Source organism: Marmota flaviventris, chromosome 4, assembly GCF_047511675.1.
Source record: "Marmota flaviventris isolate mMarFla1 chromosome 4, mMarFla1.hap1, whole genome shotgun sequence".
NCBI classification, from domain to species: domain Eukaryota; kingdom Metazoa; phylum Chordata; class Mammalia; order Rodentia; family Sciuridae; genus Marmota; species Marmota flaviventris.
The window spans coordinates 2,299,490-2,326,155 of record NC_092501.1 but is presented as its reverse complement, the minus strand read 5'-3'; the positions used below and the strand labels follow the sequence as shown (position 1 = coordinate 2,326,155).

The 26,666-nt window shown below is 55.4% G+C and overlaps 1 protein-coding gene across 1 annotated transcript in view; it reads right to left on the bottom strand.

The window, feature by feature from the left end:
* The window catches only part of Tcerg1l (transcription elongation regulator 1 like), a 168,709-nt gene that overhangs the window by 10,571 nt on the left and 131,472 nt on the right, over nucleotides 1-26,666 (bottom strand). Inside the window, exons 8-9 of the mRNA XM_027929871.2 lie at nucleotides 20,169-20,238; nucleotides 6,246-6,381 (exon numbers count right to left, since the gene is read on the bottom strand). Coding sequence (XP_027785672.2) covers nucleotides 6,246-6,381; nucleotides 20,169-20,238 — 206 coding nt within the window. The remainder of the gene's footprint in view (nucleotides 1-6,245; nucleotides 6,382-20,168; nucleotides 20,239-26,666) is intronic.

Sequence of the window (26,666 nt, the reverse complement as noted above, 5' to 3'; positions counted from 1 at the left end):
TCACCTAAAAAGCCTGTCGAGTATGTTTCAATCCTTGGATCAACAAGGGCCAGCGATCCTAATGGCCAGAGGAGAGGGTGAGTGTCACGGGTTGTGTACTGGAGAGTGTATTGGTCTCCCCAGCCAAGGAGACCCCTGCAGAGGCAGCCCAGGGCCCCCCTCACTGTCACTGGGCACCTGGCTCCCACCTAAGGCCAGCCCTGGGGACACCATCGTTCCTGTGCATGCACAGAAGCATGTGCCATCCGTCTGTCTACACTGGCCCCCGTGCATGTCCTAGGGGGAGCAGCGGCTGTGCAGCCAGGTCATGGGGAACAGGGCTGATTTCCACCCTAGATATAGACCCAGTTACTTCAGACATTGTCCCTCACCAAGTTTGATAAGCAAGACACACACATTTGGTCTCTCACTTCCTTGGCATATTAAAACGGTGATAGTGAAACTGGGACGTCAACTGTTGGCCAAGGTCAAGGTCGTGTTTCCTTGTCCAGGCGTGAATGTCCTGCAGAAGAAGTGACCAGTCTCAAGGGTGCTTATCTCTGGTCCAGGCTCTGGCCCCTCCAGGGCTGGCCCTTTCCCCCAGCTTGTGCCCCAGTGGGGACAGCACTTGAGCGGTGACATTGTTGCCTTCAGAGCCTATTGAGGTGAACAAAGGAGGGAGGCGCCCATGTGACATGAGTTGTGATGTGTTAAAGACAGAAGGGAAAGAGGCACAGACGGTGCCCCTTCTTGCCTTGTGTGCAGTGGCCTCTCCTTGCAGCTGCCAAGAGAGCCCCGGTCCCTGGTCATTGACGGTCCCCTCCCCTGAGCCTCTGCCAGCTCATGCTGGGCCCTTGACCATGGCTGGGGCCTTCTTCCCTTTCCGGCACTTGTCTCTCCTGTCCCTTCTTGTGCCCGGCTCTCAGGGAATTGGCCATAACCCTCAGCCAGGGATGCAGCAGTCCTTCCTCCTGGAATGTGCGTGGGGTTCTGGAGTGTCACCGAGACCACTGGGGGCAGGTGGAAGTGACACCCAGCCACACAGAAGTGGGTTCTCCAGTCTCCCTCAGGCCTGAGCCCAGGAGCATCTGGGTCCAGGCACCCGGGGGTGCAGGCAGGAGGGCGTCCTGCTCTGTCACTGTCCAGCCTCTCAGCCCACCCCTGGACTCCACCTGCACACTCAGACTGGGAACAGAGCCTTGTCTTTTAATGCCAGCGCTCTGTACCCCATTTTCTGGAGCATGTTGCTGGGTCTTCTCTTTCTGGCTATAGTGTCCCAGTGATTAAAGGTGACTGCCCCAGGATAAAGGGACCAGGCTTGGGGCAAGGGGCCAAGCCCTGCCTCGTCCTAGAAGGTGGGCCCCTGGTCACTGCCTCAGCTCTGCCAAGAGCAGTCCGGCATAGAGGAGCAGGTGGCCCGAGTAGACCCCACTAGGTGGGTGACTCAGAGAACATGCTCACACTGACAGAGATCTGTATGACCAGGATGGGCAAACAGCATCCTGCGTAGGACTCCCATCCCTTCTTGGATACAGGTGCCCTTGGAGGGGTCAGCATGCCGAAAGCCCCGTGAGCCCAGGTGAACTTCAGGTAAATGCAGACGTGGGCAGAGGGGCCTTCAGCAGGAATGGCCAAATTTTACTAATTTCAGCATTTTTTCCTGTTTTAATAGGTAAAATTTCACTCTTATTCCATAATGTACTCAGTCCACTTCATTTGCTTTTGAGGATTACTTTCACATTAGGGACAGTTAAAATCCCATCTAGAGGCTGCAGTGGGCAGGTCACAAGCCCAAGGGGGCAGCTCTGTCATTAGAGCTGATTCAACTGCTATGAGTGAGGCGTCCACCCCAAAGCCTGAGCCAACAGCCAGAGCCCAGTGTCCATTGAGAAGGGGACGCAGGCCACCGAAGCCTAGAGGAAGCAGGAAGGAAGGAAGAAGAGAGTGGTTTTTAAAAGGACACATGGTAAATATTTACATCCCTTAGTATTCAGTATGGCCAAACACGTTCTCCAGGAACCTCAAACATCGCTGCTGGGAGAATAAGCTGAATTTCAACAACCTTCTCAAAACAATTGGGTAACAGAGATCAAATGTTTACAGCCCAGAGGAAACATATTCCACACGCGCACGTGAGCGCACACACACTCACACACACGACTACTTATCTGTATGATCAGCCAAGTATTATTTAAAGTAACAAAAATTGGGAATTATACTTAATAAGTTCAAATGCAGGATTTTTGAACTGACAATGAGTGGGGTAATATGAGCACATCAGAAGTGTTTTCTGAGAGTTTACCCTAATGAAGAGGGAAGAGGGTGATATAGAGTATGAATTAGGTTCAACCCTGTGAAATCCATCGACTGCTGAACAAGACATTGGCTCAGCTGTGCTCAACTGCAGTTCCATATTGGTTATGCTGGAAGGTAAAAATATTTTGTTTTGATTTTTCAAACTCTGTTTTCATCTTAATTTCGTTTTTCAGTGCTAGAGATGGAATCCAGGGATTAGTGCATGCAAGACCAGAGTTCTACCACCAACGTGTATTCCCAGCCCTTAAAAATCTATTTTTAGAGGAATAAAAAGTTTGAAGGAAGATAGACCCCATTGGTGGTAATAGTCACTCTAAGGGTAGGATTTAGGTGGATTTTTTCCTTGATATTCTTTTCTTGATTGACCATTTTACTAGTGCAATGTCATTTGTGTATTTATGGCATGCAGCATGGTGTCATTCACACTCTGAGTCTCTTTTCGTCACCGTCTCGTCTTATTAGCAATGTGTTAAGTGCCTGTGAGGCTCAGAGGAGCTGCCGTAGCTGCCGTGGGAGTGTGATCAGCTTCTCCAGCCTAGACTCGGGCACAGAGCACACGACACTGGAGCACACAGCCTCCTCTGCACAGCTCAGCCACTCCCCGTGAGGACGAGCAGGTGCCCTGGCCTGGTGCCTGCCACAGCTCTGACTGGCAGTGTGCTCATGTGCCTGGGGCAGGGAGGGGCCAGACATGACTGACAGTGGGGCACAGAGTTGGGAACCAGGCTGCCCTTCTTGCTGCCTGGGAAAGGTACCCTCTGCTCTGTTAGCCCAGGACCTGAGAAGGAGCCGCTGTCTTGCCTACACCAGCCTGGTGCCACTCCCTGTGCTGGAAGGCCATCTCAGGGCAGCTACAGGCCACTAGGCCAGGCCAGGGTGGGCCTGTGAATTCCTTCCTCACTGTGACAGGACGTGGGCCCAGCCCCAGGGGCTCTCATTCAAGCTGGCCAGGGTCATCCAGGGTCCCCAAGGCTGACCCCACTGCTGGAAAGCTGGCCAACGGTCACTCACAGAGAAACATGAGAGGACTCTGGGGGCACTCTGAGACCCAAGTCAGGTTCTAGGGTCTCTAAGGGCCTTGGCTCTCCTGGCCCCTGCATAGGAACTGCCTACTTCCAAAGGACGCTGCAAATGAAAACGTTCCCAAGGAAAATGTCCTGCTGGACTCCCTGGACAGGCCGTTAAAACTTGCTGCTCAGTCAGATGTGCTCCTTGATAGACCAAGTTTTAAGAGAAGGCTCCATTGTGATTTGTACCAAAATAGAAACAGAACATACTGACCTCGAGGAGCCACCACTGACCTGGGGCAGGGGCAAGCAACCAGAGCCCCTGCCCAGGATGCCCAGGGAATAGCTCCAGCTCTGCCCTTGGTTAACCACTAAGAAACCCCGGGGCCTGGCCTCATCATTCCATGAGCACAGGAGCCTCTGAGCTGAAGTATTGAGCAAAGGCAATAAAAGTCTTATTAATCACTTAGCCATGAAAGAAGTGACCTTTTAGGCCTCATTCTTTAAGCAACTACAACTCTTACAAGGCTCAGCTCTAGAATTCTCATGAGCAGAAGCAACTTAAGAAATCTGCTGGCATAGTTTATAAAGTCCCAAATCGTAAATGGTGGCAGTGCTTTATGGCATGGGCTGTAAATTGGACTGGTCTTTCTATCTGAGTGAGCGTGGCCCCTGCGGGATGGGGCACAGCTCCTGCCTCTCCCAGGAAAACGCAGCACGGCACTGGCTTCCTTTCCCTCCTGCCTATTTTCACTTAAGAATCTCAGAATCAGAGACTGTAATGAGCTGGTCAGGTCAAAATGCAGGTCAAAAATGCACTGCAGCTGGGCACAGTGGTGCACGCCTGTAATCCCAGTGGCTCAGGAGGCTGAGGCAGGAGGATCGCGAGTTCAAAGCCAGCCTTAGCAACTTAGCGAGGCGCTAAGCAACTCAATGAGAACCTGTCTCTAAATTAAATACAAAAAAACGGCTGGGGATGTGCTCAGTGGTTGAGTGCTCCTAAGTTCAATCCTGGGTACCAAAAAAAAAAAGGAGGAAAGAGAAAAAAGAATGCACTGCAGAAGTCATTGGTGAAAACCCTCAGCAAGGCCCTTTGGACAAACTCAAGAGCCTGTGTGAACCCAGCCCTCCAGCCTCTCGGCCCCTGGTTGTGTAAAACTCTGTTGGTAAATTGGGTTTGCTGGTTTCCAAACTAAAGAGATGGGAACACTTGATTGTAAGATGAAGTGAACTGTGTTGCTCCTATTTCTCAACAGTTCATGATGCCAATGTGTCCCAGGGAGGGAGATCCCTTCTCCTTCCAGGTAATGCCCTTGGACCAGCCTGGCTAGGGCCACTCAGAAACACGGGTTAGGGGTACTTCTGCAACGTCCCCGCAGTGGGAGACAGGGTGGGCGTAAGGGCAAGAGGCTCTGGGCGGGTCTGACAGCCAGCCACAGCCCTGAGTGCTCACAGGAGCATCCGGTCTCCTGCAGGCCCAGGACCCACAGCTCTGGGCAGAGGGTGGGGTGCATGCCGTTCACAGGGTGCTTCCCGGACCCTGTGCTGCAGCTGCTCTGCGGGAACAGGAGTGCGATAAGGCAAGCAGCAGCGCTCATGGAAGGCTGAAAAGCTCCCCAAGACTCGTTGGGGACCACTGCCGAGCCTGTCCAGGAGTGGGAAAGGGGACACCAGCCCCACCTGGAGCAGCCTCCACACAGAAGGGGGAAATCCTCGGGAAATCCTGGAGCGCACACTGGGATTCCTCCACCCTCCAGGAGCATGGCCTGGCAAAGGGACGGGTACTGGGGCAGGGACAGGACCCCACATGGCAGGTCATCAGCAGCCTAGGGAGGGCCTCCCAGAGAAGGGACCCTGAGACAGATTTGTGTGACAGCTGCAGCCTGGACCCCCTTTCCAGACCCGACATGGGTTCTGTTTCGTTTTTTATTCAAGGGCACTTGTGGCCCACCTCCTTTCTCCAGCTCCTAATGCCAAGGCCTGCACCTTCCCGTCAGGGGCATGGCTGCATGGAGATGCACACCTTGGCATCCACAATGCCAGGGAGAGGGCCCAGGCAGCGGTGGGAGGCGTTCCTTCCTGCTGAATCCAGAAAGGCTGGAGCCGCCTGGGCTCCTTGGGTCTCAGGTGGGGTGAGGGCTCAGACTGGGCTGCCCCCGGGGGTCCAGAGCGGTTCTGCCCTCACTCTTCCCAGTGCCCTGCACCAACTCCAGCTGCACCTGCTGCGGAGGGCCCAGCCAGGAAGCAGCCTGGGGGCGGGTGGACCGTGGAGGGAATTTGCTTTGCATTCAGGAGGCCATTCCAGTGCTCATTATAATTATCTTCACTCGAAGGTTCCACTGCTACCTTCTGTGTTCAGCCTCATTTTCTAAGGAAATCCAACTGGGTTACAATATTGTATCTGGCTCATTTTATACCCAAAAGCCAAAGCAAGAAATTAAAAGTTGTTGGAAAGAGATTCAAATATAACCCCCTCCATTCAAAATGAGATTCAGAAATTGGCTGCAATTAGGATATTCTAATTTTATTCACAAATAGTCATATTAATCCGAAGGCGTGGGAGTCCCTGGTGGGTAAGATATCCCCAGGGGGGCATCCCTGTGGTTGGGGCACCAGGGCCTGGCCCGGCTATAGCAGCAATTTTCCTCACAAGGGCAGGAGCCTCCTTCTGTCTTCCTGGAGACCTGTTCCAAAGGGGCCTCTCTGCCTGTCCCTGTGGGGCTTTCACATGGGGACACCCCACACCTCATGGCTGCCTCTTTTCTCCTTTAAGACAAGAAGCAGGGGCCTTTCTCCATGTCAGTTTTCCCCAGTACTCTCAAATGATTTAGTACCCAAGTGCCATTCTGCTCAATCATGGACCCTGCAAGGACAATGTCCCTGGCTGCTGTCCCTGAGGAGCCTCCCAGGCTGAGGCCCCGCACCCTCCCTGGATGTCCTTACCCCTCTCTCCAGGAGCATGTCTCGGAAGTGGGTCGCGCGCTCCTCCAGGGGCAGCAGAATCTGGGGGGGCGGTGTCCGTGTGCCTCTGTCCTCTGGCTGTGGCTCCTCAGGCCCAGGACTCTCACAGCCTTCAGTCCTTCAGGGGAACAAGAGCAAAAAAATGACACAGGCCCTGGGAGGCCCAGCCGGTTTTCACTGCGGCTTTAAAACTTCTCTGAAACAAAGAATCTTTGGAAACTCTTTAAATAAAGCCTGGTGCAGGCAACAGGTGAGTGGGGATCTCTGCCCTTGGCTGCAGGCTGCTTGGCTGCACTGGGCAGGAGATGGAGACTGAAGCCCGGCCCAGGGCACCCGTTGGGGATGGTGGGCGCGTGCCAGTGGAGCTGCAGGAGCTGCCGACAGGGTGCCTGTGGGTGAGACCCTCACTTCAGGTCCCTGTGACGGCCACCTGCACAGGACAGAGGCTGAGGTGCCCATGTCACTGCATAGATGCTCTCAACCACGGGGGAGGGGAGACCTGCCACTCACCACCAGTTCCCTTCTTTATTGGACAAATGAGTGAAAGAGTTTCTGGAACGGAAGTCGCTGCCCTGAGATGGAACCAAAAGGGTGACTTAGTGACAAGGAGGGAGGCTGGGCATTGCCGGGTCCCTGGTGAAGTCCCCAGCAGGGAGGGGTGGCTGCAGCCAAGGCCCCGGAGGCTGGCTGCCACGGGGCCTATCTCACCAGGCAGGGAGCTCACCACAGCTCCCCCGGGCTCTCACTGGGGGGACCTCCTTGTCCTGGAAGGAAGGGAGACACCGACCCTGCCAAGTATGGTGCTGCCTCAGTGCTACTGGCCCTTGGCAGACCTCTGCAGGGCTCCGTGCCTTATGCTAGAAGAATCTGCAAGCTCCTTCCAGAAAACCTTGCTGAGTGGGAGAAAACGGTGGGCAAAGTGCAGACACTGCTCCCTTCAGGCTGGGCTTCCCCTCCTCCCCAGCCTGACCCAGCGTGGGAGCAGCTTCTGATCAGCCGCCATCCCAGTCCTTGGGGCTGCAGCCTGCACCTGCCTGTCACGGAGGCTCGGCCCACACTGGCTTCCGCACAGCCTCACGGCAGCCACTCTGACCCTGGCAGGGCCTCTGTGCAGCATGACCCTGCTGCACACCTGTCCATGCCCAGCCCCCCGCAGCCACTGTTGGAAGCAGCAGGTGTGGAGGCTCCCTGGACAGCTCCAGCCACAGGCCACCGCTCTGCAGCCCCTCCTCGCTGCACTGGGTGGAGCTGGCCAGGGGTGGTGAAGTGCAGGGACTGGGAGGGGCACCTCGGGGCTTCCTGCATTCTGGGCATGTCCCAAGGAAGTGGGCAAACCTGGTCTCAGAATGGGAGTCAGAATGTCGCGTCCCTTAGGCCTCACCAGCCTGGATTCCCTGATCTTGGGCTGGGGATAAGGCTTCTCTCCTGGACCACACCCCACTCAGCTCCTGTGCTTTCTAGTAGCCTGGAATCTGGCCTCCATAATCTGGCCTCCAAGTGCTCTGTACTGTGCAATCTGAGTGCAAATGGACAACATCCAATCCCGTTGTCCTTCAGGGTCCTCCCCCTCACCCTCCCCAGGGGCTGTATGGACACTCTGTCCTGCCTTCAGCAATTAACCTACAGTTAGCTTTGCCAGACCCCGCCCACCACTGACACATCTTCTTGGTAGTTTTCTGTCCATAACCTCCACCCTCCTCCCTGGCTGTAATTTCCTGCTGCTCCTGCTGATTTCGAACTGAGCCCTGTTCTGTGCTGGGATCTCCCCGATCGTGACAGCCCTGAGTGCAGCATCATCACCACTTCACTGCCTAGCTCTGGTTTTCTCTGACATTCGTACAGCGCTGTCAGTGGGGGATCTGCTCTGGGAAGACAGGGCCATGTCTGCAGACAGCTGAGGAACGCCTCTGGCATCTAGAAGCAGATGACGTTAACCACCATGCGATGCACAGGGCAGTCCCCGTGGTGAGATTAGGTGGCCCAAGTAGGCCTCCTCCAGGCCATGGACATCAGGTGGAGCCTGCACCATTCCTCCTGGGGTGCAGGACAGGGACACAGGTCATTCACCTGTCAGGCCAGGCTGATCCAGGCTGCCCAGCCTGCGAAGTGTGCTTCTTCCCTGCAACGACTGACCCAGGTACTTAGAGAATGTGTTTGCTGAGAATGCCCAGCTCTGTCCAGCAAGGGGTCTCCACACACGAGGGCTGTCATACCGACTACTGGTTTGTCCTGTCAAACCAAAGTGAGTGTACAGGGAGACAGAGGGTTGCTGGCCCATTGGGGATTTTATTTATGGACCCAGTGCTCACAAGAACTTACATCCTGCGCTGCTTCTGCAATGATATGGAATTTTGAAATAGAAATTTCCAGCATTTGCAATTGTACTACACTCCAAAAGGGTATAATTAGGATTTCTTTGTAATAAATTTTCATTAGTTAAAAATAGAAGAGTGGAAACAAGGCTCATATTGTTGTAACTTGAAATAAGATTAAGAGGAGCATTGTGAGCGCAAAAATGATCGCACATTATCACTTGTTCAACAAAATACTCTGTGCAGAACCACGGGACGCGTCCAGAGTGCCCAGCCATCAGCTCCATTAGAAGAGGTCAGAGGCAAATGCAAATGAGCTGAATGTAGTTTTTATATTCCTGGGACTGAATGATTCTTGTACATTTAGCCAAAAGTAAGTTCTGATACTTTTTGTTGAAAGTAAAGCTGGGTGGGCCCCAAGCGTCACGGAGGGTGAGAGGCGCTGAGCACAGGACAGGCTCCCTGACAGCCCCACAAGGACTGGCTGATCCTGGGGGAGGTCTGACTGCAGCACGGGAATGACGGCGAGGACGTCACACACTGCTTAGGGGAAAGCTCTGGGTCCAGGGTTGGCCTGGGCTGACCTTCCACCTATGCAGGTGTTCCCCAAATCTGGGCACCACACCCCCGGGGGTTCCTCGCTCCAGAGCCACACGTTCCTTGCCCTCTTTCCCACACTCAGTGTGGACACGATGGTGATGGTCTCCACCCAGACGGAGGGTCTGTTCCTCCCGACTCTGTCCCTCAGCCCCCCTGTGCACACCCACTGACACAGGCATCTCCCCTGAACCCTCACCCAGGCCTCTTCCCCTGGATTCTTCTGCAGAGTATCCAGAATAGTTTACCTGGTAAAGAGACGACAGCCCCACCAGCCACCCCTGCAGACCCAAGCAACAGCTTTTGTCACTCAGCGTTCCCTGCAAGTGCGTGGCATCCACCTGTGCTGTGCTGGGCACAAGGACGGTTTGGCCAAACCAGTGGTGCCCTGCCCCCGGGGTGCAGTGTGGTGGGCCTGGACTGAACCGTGGCGTGCCATAGCAAATAGCCACCACCAAGAGCCAGGGCTGAAGTCCCCATGATCAGGGGCCGGGTGCAAGGGTTTCTAAGGTGGCCTTTGGGTTGGCATTCCCACCAACACTACCATTCGGCAGGCTTTGCAGGAATCGAGGGCGTTCGAGTTGCCCCAGAGGCACGTGAGGAAAAAGTCTGCCTTGGGCTGAGTCTGCAACAGAACAGCTGGGATGCCACCGTCTTGTGCAGAGAGCCCTGCCTCTGGGGAGAGGTCTGCAGAGGTGCCCATGGGCCCGTCAGGTCCCCAGGGCCCCTGAGCCTCGTGGGGAGCTTGCAGGACAACCTGGGCCTGACTACGGCCACTCTCTGGACCTTATTCACAGTAAAACTCATGGTAAGACAATAGGATCTGAAGCGCCTCGCTGCACCAGGGCTCTGACCAAGTGTGAGCCTGTTAAGTTCACCCTGTAGAAGTGTTCCCATGTCTTGGCTCTCCACGCGCTCAGCTCTGCCTCTCGACCTTTGCAGTTTAGATAAACATGATAGATGGGCCTCTCGAATCTTCTTCCAACTTGTTCATAAAAGTGTTCAGCAGGAAATTCCAAAGACAGACGCCTCCAGCAGGTCCCACCACAGTGGCCCCGAGGTGCCCTGGGACGCAAGGCTCCTTGCGGCTGAGACCCTGGAGCTGAGGTCTGCCGATGTCTTCTCAGACACGTTTCAGGCCTGGTTTCCTAATGTGTGATGGTTCCTGATGAGGCTCCTTGATGCGTTTTCAAGTCCTCCATTAACCTGGGTGGATGTGCACTGATGGCTGCTGCCCATGGCAAGGACAGCACCCCGTGAAGAGCAGGTGCATGCGCCAGCCCAGGTGACGCCTCTGCAGGGTGCAAGGGACGTGATTTTCTGTCACTGCACTTCTTTCTTTGACCTGCTGATGCTGTAAGGTCAATGCAAGGCCACACAGGACAGTGCCTGGCCATCCTGTTTGTGCTTTGACTTCTGAGGTAGCAACAAGGCGGTATTTTGGGGCCCTGTTATCAGACTGTGAGCTGTGGAAGTCCATCTGCGACTGATTAGTGTCCTGGTCATTCATTTTGCTATTCCTTCCTCCCCTGCTTCAACCCAGAGGTTTTGGAGGGACACAGTTTAACTTAGAAAAGTTCTTTCCTCTTGGACGAGACACTGAGTGTCTCCTGTGGTCCAGGTGGAGGTGTTGGGCCAAAAGCTAGGAGCCCTGGGTTTTCTGGGTGTGAGGCACAGGACGGGACCCTTCCAGCCCAGTCCGGGGGCTCGGTCACCTCCCCACACTCCAGCGGCCACCCAGCCTCAGGGTTCCTTGGGCACTGGCCTACAGTCCCAGTTGCTCTGCTGCATGCCCCTGCTCACCTCAGCTCCTCGGGGCCTCCCTTCAGTGTACTGCACCCTTGCCTGGTCATAGGGCCAGGGTGCCCAGTGGTCCAGGCCACGAGCACCCAGCCTGTGACTCCTCATCTGGGTCTTCCCAACACAGCCCTGGCAGAAGGACCACAGGCTCCTTCCTGTCCTCATCCTCCCCCACCTACATGACCCTCATCCCTCCGCCCCCAGCTCTGTGCATCTCTGTGCCTTTGTCATGAGGATCTCTCTTCCTGGGTGCTCTTCCTGCCCCTGTCCACCCACAAGCCCTGGCTCGGCTTGTAGCTGGCCACCTGCCTGTCTCCCCTGGAGGTGGCCTCCCCCTTCCAGTGGCTGAGCCATTCTTTCCCCTGAGCTCCCAGGGCATGGCCTTCCTGCAGCAGGGTGTCACTCAGGTTTCCCGTAAAGAGATTCTCCCCGTCCACCTCCTGTGACGCAGGGCCAGATCCCCGAGGGCAACAAAGTGCTTGTTTGGTTGCCATCAATAGCTCTAGGCTTTGTCTTTGGTGCCCAACCAGCCGTGACAGGTGCTTGTTGGATTAGATTTTGTGGTTTATTTGTTTCTTGTAACTTCCACGGAGACATTTTAGACACCGCTGAGCTCCAGGTCCCAAGTGTTGTCACATTTAGGTAAGTGACATGTGACTACTGAGTTCTCTTCTCTGATACCCACTGCTTCCCACCATGCGGGAGCCGAGAGCAAGACTGTGGGCTCACACAGGGTTGGAAGCCCTAACAGGTCTCCTGAGGGTGAGTGCACTGACCTCTCCCACGCCCACCTTCTGCACCCCCTCATGGTGGCACAACAGGAAGAAAGGATCTGCTCTGAAGGGATGGGAGAGGAGGCCGACTGTGGGGAACTAATGGAGAACTCCAGCTCTCCAGCCACACAGGCCTGCCCTTCCCACGGAGATGCGGTGATCTTAGACAAGGCTGCTCATTTCACTGACTGTCCAGTTACTTTTCATCTAGAAAGTTGAAATACTAATACTACCTACCACTTGGGACTTGTTTGTAAAAATTAAATGAAATAAGGACACCTGATACTTGTTTGCAATTTTTGGCAAACACACTGAACTGAGATATTGCATTTAGTTTATTTAGCAGGAGGCTGGTCCGTAAGTAGCACTGGTGAGGGTGGTGGTGCTGATGCCAGGTGACGACAATGAGGTCAGTGGCGGAGGTGGAGGTGATGGTGGTGTTGCTGCTGCTGCTCTGGCGGTGGTGAGGATGATGGTAACATGGTGATGATGGTGGTAGTGATGTTGGTGGTGGAGGTGGTGAGATCGTGGTGATACTGCTGCTGGGGGTGGTGGAGGTGTGATGCCATGGTGGAGATGGGGACAGAGATGCTGCTGCTGATTCTTCACCTTGTTGTCTCTGGAGGCTTCTGACCATCCATACTAGCTCCTCCCAGGCTGGGCTCCAGCCCTCTGTTCATCTGGGGGACGTCTCATCTTTTATTTGATTTAATGGATGCCTTCCAGCAAATAGGTCTGGGAATTCATCATCGAAACAGCACCCTCCTGTGACTCTGGTGTTATATCTGGTGTTAGACGTGATACACAATTGTACAGGAATCAAAGTTTCTCTGAATCTTTTTGCCACGGGGCCTCAGACATCCTACCATGTGTTATAAAAAATGATCTTAAGATGCAACACACTCTGAAAGATCTGCGTTCTCTGGTTCTCGGCTCAACACTGTGGTGCAGAAGCCTGTGTCTGGCAGCTATAAACAGGTTGTCACACCAGTCAGGGACGCTGGGACCCCGGGCAGCAGTGGAGCGCAGGAGTGTCAGCCCTCCCACACCGTCCTGCTCGGGGGGGGGGGGGGTCTAAAGCCCAGGACTGCACCAGGACAGATGCCTCCCCAGGTTGGACCATGGCCTTGGGCAAGACCTGACTGTGGGGCCTTGGCACAGGACCCAAGAGGGGATGGTGCAAAGAGACCTCTGAGCTCGGCAGGAATGGCCATCCCCTGACCATACTCAGAGGCAAGGCTGCCCGTGTACAGGCTGGGGGGAGCAGGGACTCCAGCCACCCAGAGGAGTAGGCCTGGGCTGAGCCTCGACTGGTGCCAGGTGCTGGTCCCCTGGCCTCAGCCTCACAGTGGCCTACCCTGCTCGACTGACTGATGGCCATCCACCACCCCCTGCTCTCCCCACCCACTGTAGCTCTGCCCTGATCCCAGCCCTTGGACCTCGATATGGGTGGTCCTCTGGCACTGAAAGCACTTGCCAAGATGGCCCTCAGTGGTCACCAAACCCCTTGTCAGCTCTGCCAGGTCAGGCAGGCCCTCGTGGGTGGATGACCCCCCATGCGTCATTGGTCATCCTCATCCCTCCCTCTGCCTTGTTCCCCACCTACTGATGGAAGCTAAGATGTGCCACGGGCCACGCTAGGCAGAGGGCATGGAATGGGGGCACCACCACGGTCAGGAGCCACTGTTGTCCTGGGCTCTGCGGCCCAGCTAGCAAAGGCTCTGGAGGCTCTTGTCACTTCACCTGCTCTCAGGGTGCCCTGGCGTGACGCACCGTGCTCTGCTACTGGTAGCCGGCGGCCCCTTTCAGACTGGGTAGAATCCAGCAAGCAGGGAGCCCGCCCCGTGCTCCCTGAGGCACGAGGAGAGGTCGGCGCTGGTGCTCTTGGGGCAGTGGCCCTGGCTCCAGCACCTGCTTCACAGCGTGTCTCTTCCAGGAGCTTGTCTGCTCTGCTTCAGGGCTTGGCTTGGCCAATCTGGGGGGTTTGCCCAGGAGCTGGGAGGTCTTCCAGCGCCGCATAGGGACGTATTTTTGCACCTGTGACCCCTGCAGCTCCTCACCTGGGAACACACAGTGGTGGATCCAGGGAGCTATCTCCTGTCACCTGCCACCCACCCACAACACAGGGATGTGGGCTGGCCGCAGCCTTCTTCTTCTGCAAGGGTTCCAGAGCATGCTCAGAACACCACAGCCCTCAGCCCGGGGTGAGTCTTGGCCAGGGGGAGTGGGAGCTGCCTCTGGGGCAGTGCTGACAGCAGCTGATTGATCACTTAAAACAAAGCCAGCGACAGCAGCAGCAGTAGCAGCAAGCATACTTTCCTGCCTGAGCTGCTGTCTCCAGCTGCTCTTTTCGGGGACTCCTAGAGAAAAGAGATTAGCGCAGTCACGTACATCTCAGGACACAGGCCTCTAGGAATTCTAAAACTCAACAACAAAACTTGTGACACTAAGTGAAGCAAAGGCCGAGGGAAGGGTCCAATCTACCCAGACCCACACACAAAAACAGATGGCGCTGTAAGATGGACAGGACAAAAGGCCCTTGGAGGACACCTGCACAAACTGAGGACTGAGGGAGGTGTCCCCAAGAACTCGGACTGTGAACAGGTGCAGGGAGACCACAGGCCACCAGGGACCAGCAGGCGCTGGCAACCACCCCAGGCTGGAGAGGGCAGGGGCACCTCCTGTGGCCCCAAGCACAGGGAGCCTGCAGCGTGGGTAGGGGGAGTCCCCAGGTTACAGGTAGCCCTCGGAACTCGGCCACTGAGCAGCTCATCGGGGTGCCTTCCAGGATCCCAACTGCAGGGCAGCCAGGGCGCCAGGGAGGATGAAGCATGAGATCTGGGCCCAGGAGCGCTCCCTTCAGGTGATAACTGGCACTACAGAGAAACTGGAGTGAGCATAACCTGAATTTAACAGAAATGATCAGGCCAGGTGAGGCTGTGCAGCAGAGAGGACCTCGCTCCAAACAGCACCTCGCCCCAGGCCCAGGGGTGGTGCAGACCCAAGAATCCAGGAGCACCTTGCCAGGCCCCTGCCTCATCAGCATCTCACTTCAGCACGGGTTAGCAAAGGACCGCGGTCCAATACCACCCACAACCACTCTGAGCTTCAGGAGACGAGGGGACACAGGGCTGTGTCCACGGCAGTGGCCTCAAGGCAAAAAGACGTGATGAAGTCTGGTGGAAATTCAACTGTTTGAGAATGAGCTAAATCTTAAAACAAATGATAAATGACATAAAATAAGAGCATATACAGAACAGAAAAACTGAGAGAGAAAAAGATATTAGATGCAATCAAGTATTAGGAAAAAAAAAGGTGTGAGAAAATCCAGGAAATAATTAGAACAAAAGGGACGAATAAGAAATGAAAGTGAAGCAAGAGGAGCAAGAGGGAGTGAATGTCACGGTGCCCCTGGAGAGGAAGAGCGGGGCAACAAGGACGCAGGAAGGGACATGTGACCAGGGGCACAGAGAGGGGCACCATGGGAGGGAAGAGCCAGGCGGCCTGGAATCCCGCGGGAGAGGAGCGGCCACCCAGAGCAGAGCAGTGGACAACACCCTCACAACAGTCCTCCTATCAGGAGACGCCCGCTACGTTATGGCAAGAAACACGTCGCTCCTGTGCCCTGGCCGACCACCACGTGAGTGGCACGTGGTCCGTTACTGTCTTTTAAAACGGCAGATGGCAGCTGACCGCGGGGGTGGTGAGGGAGAGCTGGGGACTACCGTGGCCACGCAGCACCCTGTGGAGTCCGTGGACGGTCGCGCCCCAGGAGGCTCGGGAGCCAGCACCCTGCTCTTAAGTCGATGGCACAGGGAGAGTTGAACATGTGCCCCGTGTTTCTGCTCAAGCCACAGCCAGGGGAAGCAGACGGTCTGCGGGGAGAAGTCTCTCTCTGTGGAAGTGTTCTTGCTCCTCTGCGTCAATGAAATGGAGAACTGAGAGGTTCCAGTTAGCAGCCCCTAAGGAAATAATGGATCAGACAAGTCACCTGCTCACAACACAAAAAGACAGATGGCCAAGATGCGACAGACCGGATGGAGGGAACACCGCACCACTGCCAAGTGTTCTCGCCAAAACAAGAGCCAAGCCTTGTTTACCAGGGACGAAAAACAAACAGGGACCCAAGAACACGGTGAGCAAACCAGAGACGGGGACAAGGATAAGCTCCAAACTGGGAAAACTCCACCGGAGGAGAAACCACTTGTTACAGAACAAATGAAGAAACGCGTGGTTGGAGGGGAGGGGCTCGTCTCGGGAGGAAAATCTGCAGAGGACAGACGTGGACCTGGTGTGGAAACCGGCTTGAGATACAAAATCCAGAGAAACGAAGCCATCCAGGAAATGGGAGCAAGGGGCACATCTGAGAATGTTGAGAATCACTGGTTTTTACCACGCTTACGTTTTTTAATCCTTATATTTCAGTCATTATCCTAAAATATTACAAATGGTACTCACATGATATCTGCGCTTTGTTTAAGATAGTTTGGGGGACAGGTGGACAGCACCTGCCTTTCCAGTGGTTGAGGCTGAGAGGTGGGCGGGAGAGGGAAGCATATGACTCCAGGTTCCCAGTGACCTTTCCCTTAATAAACACCTAACGATAGGCAAAGTGACCACTGCTCCTTCATTGGCCACCCATTCCCTTGTCGTCACGTTGGGCCCTTTTCTGCAGCGTCTGCTAGATGTGTGCCGAGTCCTCATCCCCAGCTTAAGACCCGCTTGCTGACTTCGGGTCTCCCCTCTCAGAAATGCTAAGGTTCAGGGTCCTTTTTGCAAAGAAAACAAGCACCCGGGAATATCTTCCACATTTCAGCCTAAAAAGACACATCGAACCCCCAGACAGATGGCTGCTTCCACTCAGTCTTCTCACAGACAGATCAAAGGAAGGCCCCATACAACATGCCCTGATGACATATGGCCAGGCTCAATACTGCGTAGACAACCACAAGTTTCTTTACAGAACTGATTTAACTACCAAGGATGACCTAAGAGGTAAGTGGGCCTTCATGATTTTCTCCATGCACGTTAAGGACCAGGAAGACCCGGTGCACCCTCCTAACTTGTATCCCGATCTTAGTGCGGGGGTCCCCAGAGAATTCAACCAGACCCCCGTGCAAAGATTGGGATACAAGTAACTCTGCCGTTATCCAGCCACAAGTTAAAGACATAAGTTTATAACGATCTTCATTTAGAGTCCACTTACTTCATAGGATTATCATGCCGCATTTTCAAATGTTCCCACTTTCTCAATAGTTAATTTTCCTGGGATTCCAGATATCAAGGACACAGGGAGGGGAGGGGCTCCTTCTCACTATGAGAACAGAGGCCTGGTGTGCTGGCCTCCTGCCTGCTGGACACACTGGCTGACCTCTGTTCACCTCTGCCTCTACAGCAGGGGCTCTGGCTGTACAGGAGTGTCTCCTCCCACAGTGAACTGGGCAGGTGTGGGCTTGGCTCCAAGACCGTCCTGGGTGGTGGCAAAGTCTCCAGACTTGGCCTTGCATAACAAGGATTGAAAGCTACCATCAAATTCTCATATTTTCCCTTTAGATGTGATGTGATTCTTTTGCTCTGAAAGGACCCACCCTGCCCCAGGTCACATGCAGGTGAAGGGCAGAACACAGGGAGCTCGATCATAGTCACACACCTCCTTAGAGGGCATCTCAAGGTCATGCCTGGGCATGAGGGTGGGGAGTCCTTGTGGGAATTGCCTCTTGAGGGTGGCCTGAAAGTCCCCTAGGTCCAAGATCCTTCCAGAGGAGGAGCTTCAGGTGTCCTGTGGCCACTGGTTTCCTGAGAGTAGGGTCATGGAGAGGGATGTGGAGAGTTTAGGAACATGGGCACAAGGGGCACAGGATGCCATCCCAGGCCCTCAGATCTTCAGCCAGAGCTGAGTACAACCTCAGGAAAGCACCAGTGTGACACCCGTGCTGTGGTAAGTCCACTGGCCATGCACGTCCAAAGCCATTGATTGACCTTCCCAAACCCCTCAAAGCACCATAGCAAACAATAGGCCAAGCCAAGAGATTTCCTTGGGCTTCCTGTAGTGCAAGAAATCCACACCAAATGCCATGAAAATGTAAGAACACTTCAAAGTCATTGGGCCAATGATAACTGAGGACACAACAGAGCAATTCAACTCTCCAGTGCTACAAAAGCCGTCAGCAGAGCAGGAATCCCAGCTCCTGGGGCCACCCTGCCTACAGGAGGGGGCTAGAAGACACGCACATCCTGGGAACCTCTCCAGGGTGTTTGTGGATGCTTTCATTCTGGTTTTTTAAACACATGACATATTTAGCTGAATTCCTAAGACAATCCAACTATTTGAAAAAAATCCCAACTCCTTAAAATAAACTCAAGAAGCAGATACAAGCTATGAAGATGCGCACATCAGATCCTCCAGGACCTCCCGGCACCCACAGAAAGGGGACCAGCAACAATCAGCCACTTTCTGGTGGCAGGGAGGGGGGTGGCCCTGCCATGAGCACATCTGCCAAGCAGTGAGCAGCCGCTTTCCCTAATGGCCCTGGCCAGGGAGTCGACAGCTTGTCATTGTGACACTTTTCTCTCCAAGGGAAGTTTAGGGAAAGTACCATTTGGGCCTCAATTACTGGCCCGATCCACTTTGCTCATTTGCATATGAATGCCCTGAACATGCCTAGGTTGTGCCAGGGTTCCTCAGAAACCAGGGGCAGACGTTACTTCCAGAGCTCTCTCCTCAGTTTTACTCCTTTTTTCCCTCAAATATCATAAAATAGCTGCTGAATAGTCCCACCTTGAAGGAGGATTTTAAGTGCTTTTTGATGAGGAAAATTCTATTATTTATACAAAAAGGGCCAAACAGACTGATTTCAGTAGACTCCACAGGCATGTTCCTTGATGGACAGGTCAGATTGCCCAACATGAAACACAACCAACACCTTTCAAACTCAGCATGCGTGTGCACAGACAGCAGGGGTGGCTTGCTAATGTCTACGGTGTGGCCCTGGGGCCAAGAGGCAACCCCCCCCTTCCTGGACCTTTGCCATCATCAGAGACCCCATGTGTCTACTACCGGTGGCCACCCAACTTTGACCCCTAGAAGCAGTCTCCTAAGGAGAAGATTTGGGGCAGCAGGAAAATAGTCCCTAACGTGGGCAGAAGGCCCACCCTGGGGCCACGTGGAACTGGTCTCTGCTGATGGCTGCCCTGGTATCCTCCCAACCGCAGCCACTGGCTCCAGGGTGCTGTAGGTGAGGCAGCAGGAGTCCAGGGAGAAGAGGAGGTTCCTACCTCCTGCCAGACCCCTCCTTGAGTTGGGCAGGACTGAGCTTATCCTACCCTTCTTTGTTCTAGAAATTTCTGTGGTGTCTGCTTATCATAGAAGGCAGGTCTTGTTCCTGTCTAACCTGGGGTACCCTTGAGTGCACCTTGAACCCCCGCTTGTCAGAACAGTGGCACTTGATCACATCAGTGTCCTTCATCCTGCACTAGAACATCCCAGGAGGAAGGGCCGAGGAGGTGGGAAAGGCACAGTCTGAGAGCATCTCCTGCTTGCTTGGCTAGGACAAGTGTCGGTCACAGCAAAGAACAGCTTCGGAAGCACATTTCTAAGAGAAGGAAGCACCACAGTGCCACACTCGGCCACTGCCTTAGGGTCCCCGCTGCAGGGCTGGGCGGTGGTTCTCATGAAGGGGGCTGGGTAGAGGAGCAGTGCTCGTGTGGACGCGCCCGCGGCAGGAGACCCAGGCTCCACTGGCCACCGATGACCAAGCCCAGGAAGCAGCCTATGAGGGCACACCGAGGCACCTTCTGGAGTCACTCTCCTCCTCCGCCAGGACGGAGTGCAGGCCACAGCCGCCTCCCTCTGTAGGCCACACGGGGGAGCTTAGACACGTGCTCCCCAACTTCGCCTTTTATGTGGAGCTCAGTGTATGAAGAAAGGCTGACCAGCTGCCCTGTAGGAGGGACCAAGGAAGAGCCACGCCCTGCTGGGAGGAAAGGCCGGTCCCACAGCCATGGGCAGTGGGCCAGCTGGGATGGATCCTGTCACTGAGTGCCACAGGCATTTCTCAACCCTGCAGTCCCATCTTACAGATGAGGCCCCTGGGACCAGGCTGGATCAACTGCCCAGAGTCACTCAGTCGGCAAGGCCCGGGGCCCACCGGAGCCTCACCTGCTCCTCAGCGCCTGGCCCACCCTGACCACTCCCTCCACTCCAGAAGCACAGGCAGGGTTGGAAGTGGCCCTGGGAGGACAGGGATGGACCAAGACTGTCCACAGTGTCTCAGAAGCCAGAGCCTCTGTGAGGTGCCCAGAGCAGGCTCCAGGACAGACCCCAAACTCTCTTGCCATCCTTCATTTGCAGCCAAAGAGATCTCTCTGCACACCACCCGAGTCCCCATTACGGAAGCCCCATAGGAAAGGACACTGCCACCTACCGATTCCTCTTGGTTTTCACACTTTGGTATTCCCTGCCATCTTCCGAACTGGATCCATCGCTGCTATCGGCTGAAAGAAAATCAAATTAATGAGGCTGGAGGGTCAGACTCAGTGCTCGGCAAACCAGCAGGCTCCTCTGGAAATCAAGGAAACAGACCTCCCTTAGAGGCTGACTCCAACCCAGCAGCCAGCCTTCTCCTCCAAGGGGCACATTCCTATGTCTCAGCAGAAGAGGAACCTCATTCTGCTGACCTGAAGAGAGGTCATTTTTAGCTGGTGTCCACTTAGAGGCTGCTGCACTTTCCAGGGGGTGGACTGTTCAGGGTGGGCCAACACCTGACCCTGGGCCCGGCCCCAGGATGAGCCTCCCTCCCCCTCCTCTGTCTCCTGTCCAGGTGGTAAGGGAACTGCCAGCCCAGCCACCTCCCTGTCCACTGGCTAATGAAGAGGAAGATGCTCAGCAGCTGCCTCGTGGTGCCCCAGAGCTTCGACCTCCTTCCGGGGAAGCTCACATGAGTGCAGCCTTGGGAGGGGTGACTCCGTGCTGCCTGAGCCTGCGCATTTTCTCTGTCAACCCGACCATTCACTTCCCACCAAATCCTAATGGTGACCCATGCTAGGCTCCGCCCATCTTATCAGAGTTGTGCTCTGCTGTGGGGTGTACAGGGCTGGGGGTGAGAGGGAGGGTCGGCTTCTGGAGGCTCATGGCCTACCTGAGCTCCGGCTGCTTACCCTTCAAGTGGCCTCGTTTCACCAACAGCCTGCCCACACCCCCTCCTTCCTGCCATGCACACAGCCACATGGTCACCCTCCCAGGGGACCCCAACTGCTTCCCAAGCAAAAACTGGCTGTAGGCCAGCCACCCCTCCTCCTCCAGCAAGGCCAGCAGTTGTACGTTGCCTGGTGTGCAGTTTCCACTAGGTAAGGGACACGGCACAGGGAGGGTGGTCCTTGCAAATGCAGCTGGCTCAGGACCCAGGCTTCTTATAGGGCAGCAGGTGAGGATGGCGCTCGGGCCCCAGCAGAGCCCACAGGGGCTTCCCAGGCTCTTGGTGGTGGCCCTCTGTCCCTCTCACCTGGGGCAGTGTGATCTAACACTTCCCCCGGCCATGTCCACACTTCATGCTGTGTAGACCTTTCCCCAGGCCTGCCTCCTGCCTGGGTGGCCAGAGGCATGACTTCCTGGCTCCATTCTGAAGAATGATCAGAAGTTTGGTGGGAGGGGCTTATCCATTTATCTTCCAGGCAGATGAGGTGGGAGACGAAGGGGAATGAAAAGGTCAACCGTGGGAGGGACACAGAGCCCACTGACACCTTGGTTTACAAGGGCCCACAGGACTCAGTAATCCTGTGCCGGATTGTGCTCCCGGGAAGGCAGATGGGAAACACAAAAATCCTTAAAATGTGAAGAACGGAGCCGCACTCACACCGCTGTTATTAAGAGGACTGTGAGTACCGTCGGTCGGGGTTCAGGCTGAATGATCTCAGCACGAGTGGGGGCTTCTTTGCCTCTGAACACGCAATTCAGAAACCATAGAGGAAAATATCTGCAACTTGTCTGAATTTAAAAGCAGAAGACCAATGGGCGTCAGGTGAGAGGAGCTCTCGGGTGGCCTCTGCACCTGCCACCGAGCTGAAGGGCGACCTGGAGTCACCCCTCAGAGCTGACCACCACAAGCACAGTGAAGAGAGCGGAGGAGGTAGGGACAGGAAGAGCTGTGCCCAGGCCATGAGAACAAGGTCCTCTGAACAGTAGGGACGAGGGTGGGAGCCCGCGACCAGCCAAATCAGCCAGGGCCTGAGGAGGGGTTTAACAGAGACCCCCCAGAGGAAGCCTGCGCTCAGAAGTCAACTTGGGATAGTTCAGAAACAGACCAAGGGGCTGAGACGTCACGACTCCTACAAGAGAAGGGGAAAGCTGCCCCACCCCGGGCGGACGATTTCCTAAATGTGACGCCATAACAGCCAACAAGACACCGATGCACTGGACTTGACCAAAATGAAAAAGTCACTTCTCAGAAGACCCCGTCAGTACAGCGAGGAAGACACACCAAGAAGATGTCAGTGGGTCCCAGACACAGGGCTTCCAGGGCCCAGAGGAGTGGGGCACAGGGAGCTCATGCCCAGTCCTCGGGAGACTCTGGTCTGTCACCATGTGATGGCAGACGACATCATGGACATACTTGATGTCACTGAAGTATACACTTAAAACTGGCCAAACGGCAAGATTCATGTTGGGAATATTTTACCATAATAAGGAAAACACAGGAATGACTCATCTTATGGCAAAAGAAAATCAAAAGACAAGGGCAGATATTAGAAGGCTATTCCAGCCGAAGCCCACTGACACCTTGATTTACAAGAGCCCACCTAACTCGATAAGGAAGACGAGAACTGAAGCGCTTCCCAGGAAGACAGAACAGACAGGGGCCGCAAACCTGTGAAAAACGATTCCATTTTGTTCAAAATTAAAGAAACGCCAATTGAAACAAAGAATGACTTTTGGAATTGAGTTTTGATGACTGTCGGCGCTGAACAGAAAGAGTTCGTGGGAGTGAGAACAGATCGGTCCCTTCCAAGGAAGATGTGCTGCTACTTGTCACAGACGTGTAAGATGCATGTACCTTTTGATGCGGCAACTCCAGTAAGGCCCAATCCCACAATAGATGCACTTACAAAACGTGAGTATATGTGCGTGTGCTTCTAAGTCACCGAGTTCATGGAATGAGGTTGATGGAGAAGTCCCCAGCCTGTGAGCCCAGGGTCTTCCCTGCTGGGAGGGGAAGTGTGGACACCCGTCATGTCTGGCCTTAAGGCGGGGTGGGAATCCCTGCTAAAACTGACTTAAGTCTCAGGAGATGAGTTGTGGGTGAGGCCTCTAACCCTAACCCTAACCCAAGGGACCAGGTGACTGCCACGTGGTGAGGACAAGGGAGTCTGTCCTGGCACCACCTGCCTGGAGCGCAGCACTCTCACCCAGGCATTGGACAGAAACTTCCAGTCCCTCCCTTCAGGGTGGGTGTTCCATGAGGTGGCAACGCTGCCCAGCACCCACGCGGGCCTGCCAGGCATGCCCACACCCCACTTCAGTGTCCCTGCCTTGGCTTCAGGAAGCAGCTGTCCCCCAGCAGAGGCACACCCTGGAGCGAGCTGGCTGCAGGATGTGAACTCCTGGGAGCTCTGGGGCTGACTGCAAAGATCAGCAGGGAGAGACTGTGGCCAAGTGACTTCAACCAGAGCAGCATCAGGTCACTCAGAGGAACAAGACATCAGGCCTTCTCCCCATCCCCTCCCGACCTGGGGCAGTCCCTGGGATGGCTGAGCACTGCTGAGAGGGCCTGCTGGAGTGCGATGCCCCTGGGACCCCAGAGTGAGGTCCAGCATCTTTTACGGGGAGTCTGTAAACAGAGAAACTGGGGAGCCTGTGGATGAAGTGGCACTGAGCTTCCATCTGGACTTGGAAAGCCATTGACCCTGGTGTGGCATTGCTGCGGTGGCACCGAGTACCACCTGGGCCTGCACACAGCCCCACGAGCTCACAGGGTGCTGGCTCAGTGGGAGGCTGGCTGGACCAGAGTCCCACCTGCGAACCTGCCTGTGGCAGAGACTCAGTGCTCGCCAGGCTCAGGCCAGGCCACTGGCTCTGCTCCCTCAGAGCTGGGCTCTGCCGCAGATGGCTCTCTGCACATGGTCTGAAATCCATGAGCCCCTCAGTGGACTGGTCAGCCACTCGCAGGCCATCTTGTTCTGTTTAAGTTTTGCAATTATAAATGAGAAAAAAAGGGTGATGAATGGTGTAGACTTATCCCTGTGAGGGGCACCTGGGCTCCTTCAGGGGTGCAGAGGAGTGACTCTTCCAGCACACAGAAGGCCAGATGAAGCGGCTCTCCCTGGCGATGACAGAGAGCACCCGCAGGGAAAGCCTGGGCAATGGGCCTGCCAGCAGGTGGCGGGGCTGACCTCATGTCCATCAGCAGTCTCCCCACCAAGCAGGCAGGACAAGTGGGCAGGTGGGGGCTGCAGCAGGACCAAGGCCCTGGGTGAAGGAGCAGATCAGACCCAGCCAACGGCAGAGGGGCTGCACCTGCAGGTCCAGCCAGACACCGACAGACACTGAAGTGGCTTCTCTGTACTCCTGGGGTGCAGTCAAGACCAGTGCCAAGAGTTCAATTTAGGCAAAGAAGAGCCTGCTGACTGGGCTGATGGCTGCAGCTGCCGGCACGGTGGCTCCAGGGGCATTCTGTCTGGATAGACTGGGGTCCCCAGATGAAGCTCAGGGAGGAGGCGCTGCGTTTGGTTGGGAACCGCGGTGGGCAATGTACACAGACGGCCCTGGGACGGGGAGGCAGCCATGTGCTCTCTGTCCAGTGCCACAGGCATCCCAGAGCTTCCCATGCCCTGGGCACCCTCCTCTCAGCCCACGGGCCTTTTCCCTCTTGCCTCGGGGGCCGCAACAGACTTCTTTCCTGTACCCCATCTTCTGGGGTCTTGTGTGGGTGCCTTGCTCCAGGGAGGACTCTGGGCTATAGTTTGAGTGCTCACTGTGCTCCGCCACCCACCACCCTGACCTCTTCCCAGCCCCCAGGGCACGTGGCTTCCTGCCCACAAATGCTCCTAGCGGGAGGCCTGTGCTAGACCTAGGGCAGGTCACCAGAGTCCCTAAGACTTAGGAGGGAACTGTGTCCCCCCTCCCCACTTCCTTCCTTTGCTCCTGGGCATTAAGTGCAGGGCACTACTCTGGAAAGTGCTGCTCTAGCCCTCCTGTGTGACAGGGGCCCAAGGCACAGAGGATGACGAGGCCTCCAGGAGGTAAGAAAGTGCAGTGCTAGAGCCTGGTTCAGCCCCTGCCCTGTCCATGAGCCTCCCTTGTGGAGGCCAAACAGCTGAGAGGCTCGTGACAGGAGTGCAAGCTAAGGCCCAGCAGCGCCCAGCACCCCAGGCTCGTCCCTTCCCTAACAGGAGCTACCTGGAGGATCCCACAGGTGTTAAACAAGAGCACCACCCTCTGCTTCCTGCCTCTGTCAACGGGGAGCCTCCCAAGGGATCACCTGCCCCTTGCCATTCATCTGGCATGTCACATAGAGAGGCTGACTAATGTGGCCACTGAAATGCAACTTGGTAAATAAGGCGCTCACTGTGCCAAGAGCAGGCCTGACCCTGGGTGGCAGGAGGTGACCGTACTGACTGCAGCTCCTCTCGAAGGACCCCCTCCCTCAGAGTGGGGCAATCGTGCTGTGTGTGGGGAGCACCTCCCACACCCACCTGAGCCCCTGGACTCAAGGAAGCACCTCGGCTTATGAAAGCTCCAACATGTGTATCTCGGTGGCCCTGGGTCCTGCTGAGCGCCAGGGCCACCTGGTCCCATTGTGATGTGGAGACCCAGTACATGCAGTCTGGACCAATTAATACTTGGACAAATGACCGTTCACTAGCCGCAGCTGTGTTTACCCACAGGCCAATTTTATACCCTGCTTGGTGGAATAAACGCCATCCTGAATCACATTCGTCCTGATTATCAACAACTGAAATGTTTGCAGAACAATCGAAGCTCGGGAGCCTCCTGACTGTGCCTCAGGCAGGGGAGGAGGGGAGAGAGCACGGGGCAGCCCACCGCAGGCCCGGCCAGGCCTCCTTCTCAGACCGATTCGGGGTGAAAAGCCCAGTTCACAGGGATAGAAGCATGACCTTGGCAACTTGATTAATCCCTGTTCTTCAATTCTGTCTTCTTCACCATGGGCATGAAGACCGTGGGGCACAGAATAGTGCCTCCCAGAACATGGGCTTCCCCACCTGGAACCTGACCTGTCCAGTGTTGGTAGGGGGCGTCCAGTTTGCTCCAGCTCGCCTTAGGATGGGAGACCCTCCCCACCACCCAGGAGGACCCCTGGGAGAGTAGGAGAGGACGCAAGTCAGACTTGAGATGCCAGGGTGCTAAGCTGAAGCTGGAGGAGAGCACCTTGCGGCAGGGGAACCAGGTGCCTCTGGAAGCTGGAAAGGTGGGGTGGGGATCCTCCCCAGAGCCTAGGAGCACGGCCTGCCCAGGCCCAGGGACTCCCACTGGACTCCACCCTCCATACCTGGAAGCTGACCGTGTGTCTTGTTTGAAGCCTCCTTTTTGGAGATGGTTTGTTATGGCAGCAATTGGTATCCAGTACCCATGGCACTCACCTGCAGCCACACATGGGAGCTCCTTGCTGTCCGTGTCCCTCCACTCTCCTGGCCGGAGGACACTCACCTCTTCAGTTCTCTCCCCAAGCCTCTACCCTACTTGGCCAAGCCATCCGAGGCATTGAAAATGCAGGGGTGGGGCTTCCACTGCCTATTTCTCCCTGCTTCTTCTTGTCCCCCAGAGGAAGAGCTCAGCTCCCAATAGCCAATAGCCTCTGCTGTTTCCCACTGGCTGTAGAGGCTCCCAGCACAGAGTCGGTATGCACTCGGTGGACAGGGCAGGCAGGGCTGCAAGTCGCTGAAGCCGTGGCACCCCAGCCAGACTGCAG